The sequence below is a fragment of the Austrofundulus limnaeus genome, unplaced genomic scaffold (genome assembly GCF_001266775.1).
Source record: "Austrofundulus limnaeus strain Quisiro unplaced genomic scaffold, Austrofundulus_limnaeus-1.0 Scaffold1747, whole genome shotgun sequence".
NCBI lineage: Eukaryota > Metazoa > Chordata > Actinopteri > Cyprinodontiformes > Rivulidae > Austrofundulus > Austrofundulus limnaeus.
In genome coordinates this window covers 22,736-24,815 of record NW_013954149.1, presented here as the reverse complement: position 1 = coordinate 24,815, position 2,080 = coordinate 22,736, and the positions used below count along the sequence as shown (strand labels likewise).

General features: G+C 51.0%; 1 protein-coding gene across 2 annotated transcripts in view; it reads right to left on the bottom strand.

Annotated features, from left to right (window-relative positions):
* Positions 1–228: 228 nt before the first annotated feature.
* The window catches only part of tmem200b (transmembrane protein 200B), a 22,777-nt gene continuing 20,925 nt past the window's right edge, over positions 229–2,080 (bottom strand). For both annotated transcript variants that reach the window (XM_014033462.1, XM_014033461.1), the window contains one exon: positions 229–1,889. In XM_014033462.1, the coding sequence (XP_013888916.1) occupies positions 635–1,840 (1,206 nt within the window). In that variant the 5' untranslated portion in view covers positions 1,841–1,889 and the 3' untranslated portion in view covers positions 229–634. The remainder of the gene's footprint in view (positions 1,890–2,080) is intronic.

Below are 2,080 nucleotides of genomic sequence, written 5' to 3'. Positions count from 1 at the left end.
ACATGATCCTTACTGAAATAAGATCCAAGTTCTAATAAACAAAAGTCTCCTGTGGTTTATCTGCACACATACAAACCCATCAGTTTGCATATGTAGGATGTAATATATTGCCATGCATTGCATTTGCAGTAAGGGACCTCAGTGAAGGCGTCCAGTTTTTATATAGTCGTTGCATTTTTTAAGAGCTGTCAGCACTTTATGGACTCGGGAGTCTGGGTAATTCTGTTCAGAAATGTTAACACCATACAAAAAAAAAAACCCTTTATCCTCTTGCACCTATCTGTCTCTTCGTTATGGAGCTGTGCACACTGTGTCCGGGGAACAGGCATATCTTTTTCAACACGACACTAGATTTCTTGCATCGTCGCCCATTCAAACTGCAAAAATGCAATATGTGACCTCGCTTTCCTCAGCTGTGACAGAGTTATTTCTTAAAATTATTATAAAACATCAGCAAAATGTGGCCAATGAAGCCCAGCCTGTTGATTTCCAATGGAAGATTAAGAAAGGGCATACGTTTTGTAAAATACCTCAATGTATACTAATACTGTGTCTTCAATTGTTCTGTCCCACAGAAAAGTCAAAACAAACACTAGAAAATATATTTTCCTCTTAGTTCTGTCAGTAACATGTATCATTGGAAAGGCCCGGAGCCAAAACTCTTCTCACAGGAAGAATACTGTTGCTCCAACTGGTCCAGCAGTTTATCCACAGAGTCCTCTTTGTTCTCCAGTTTTAAGTATCGCCTCCCACCCCCCAGGTCTAACCGAGGCCAGCTTTGACGGCTCAGCTCCTTCATGGCATCAGCAAACGGTCCTGGGATGTTCACACAAACCTGGGAACCAGTCTCTCCTCTGGGAACTTTGAGTGGATCTGTCTGGACTGGACGTAGTCCCGCCTGTGGACTCGCCCCGGTTTGAGTTTTGTAAGGACGAGTCCTGTGGCTCATGCTGTGGCAGCGCCTCGGCTGGGCAGCCGGGACCTCCGTTTCTTCTACCCTGAGATTGGACATGGAGCTGGAGGACAGCAGGCTGACGTTGAGGGGGGGAGCTGGTAAACTGCAGCCTGTCTGTGGATCTGCTGGGTGGTTCTTACACGAGTCAGAGCAGGAGGAAGACAGTGAGGCTGCTGGTTCTGACTCCTGGTGGTGGAGCGCTTCAGTCTGGAGAACAGCTTGCTGGTAGGGTTCGTCCCCCCTGTCCTTCGGGTCTGTGGTGTACCTGGTCTGGAGCAGAGGTTCAGAGCTGGTCAGCTGCTGCACACACATGATGTTGAGCTGAGCAGCAGGCAGGCTGCTCACCCACTGGTACCGTTTGGACACGGAGCTGGCTGCTGCCGCGTCCCTGAGGCCTGCAGAGGGCACGGCCGCAGACACGGAGCAGATAACGTTATGCATCTGAGCCAGCAGCATCTGAGTCTCCCTGTCCCTGTTCTCGTACAGAACTGTGTTGGCACATATGAGGATGAAGAGTCCCACCCCCATGATGACCGGGCCCAGCAGCTTCATACGCTCACCGTGGAGGAGGCCGGCCGTGGACAGGAACCCCTTAGCGTCGGGACTCCAACCAGAGGCCTGCGACTTGTGGGTCTGCTCCTCCTCGGGAGCTTCCAGGATGGACGATCTTGACGGCCTGTAGGGCCAGTACCCAGCTACAGCCAGAGCGGTGCCCACGGCCACCACCACCACCCCCAGGACGAGGAACGCTCCGGGCAAGGAGCGAATGCGAAGCCTGCCCTGAATCACCCTGTCCTTTTTCCTCCTGCCTCGTAAGTGGAAACGAGATTTCCCTCTGCAGAGGGGCAAAGTTGGTGCGACCCCTTTGCACTTCTGAGTCTTCATGGCACCGGTGGTCCCCCAGCTGCTGGTCCTGGTCACACTTTACAGAGGTCTGAAAACAAAACAGATTTAACAAGGGTTAATGCAGCTGTAGCCATTTGTAAGTTGCATCAATTGTACGGAACATGAACATTAGTGTGCTTGACAAGGAGGTTCTATAGAACACGATTTCCCAAAGTTGGGGTCGGGACCCAAAGTGGGGTCCCGAAACATCAAGGTGGGGTCCTGAAAAGATTTTCTGAA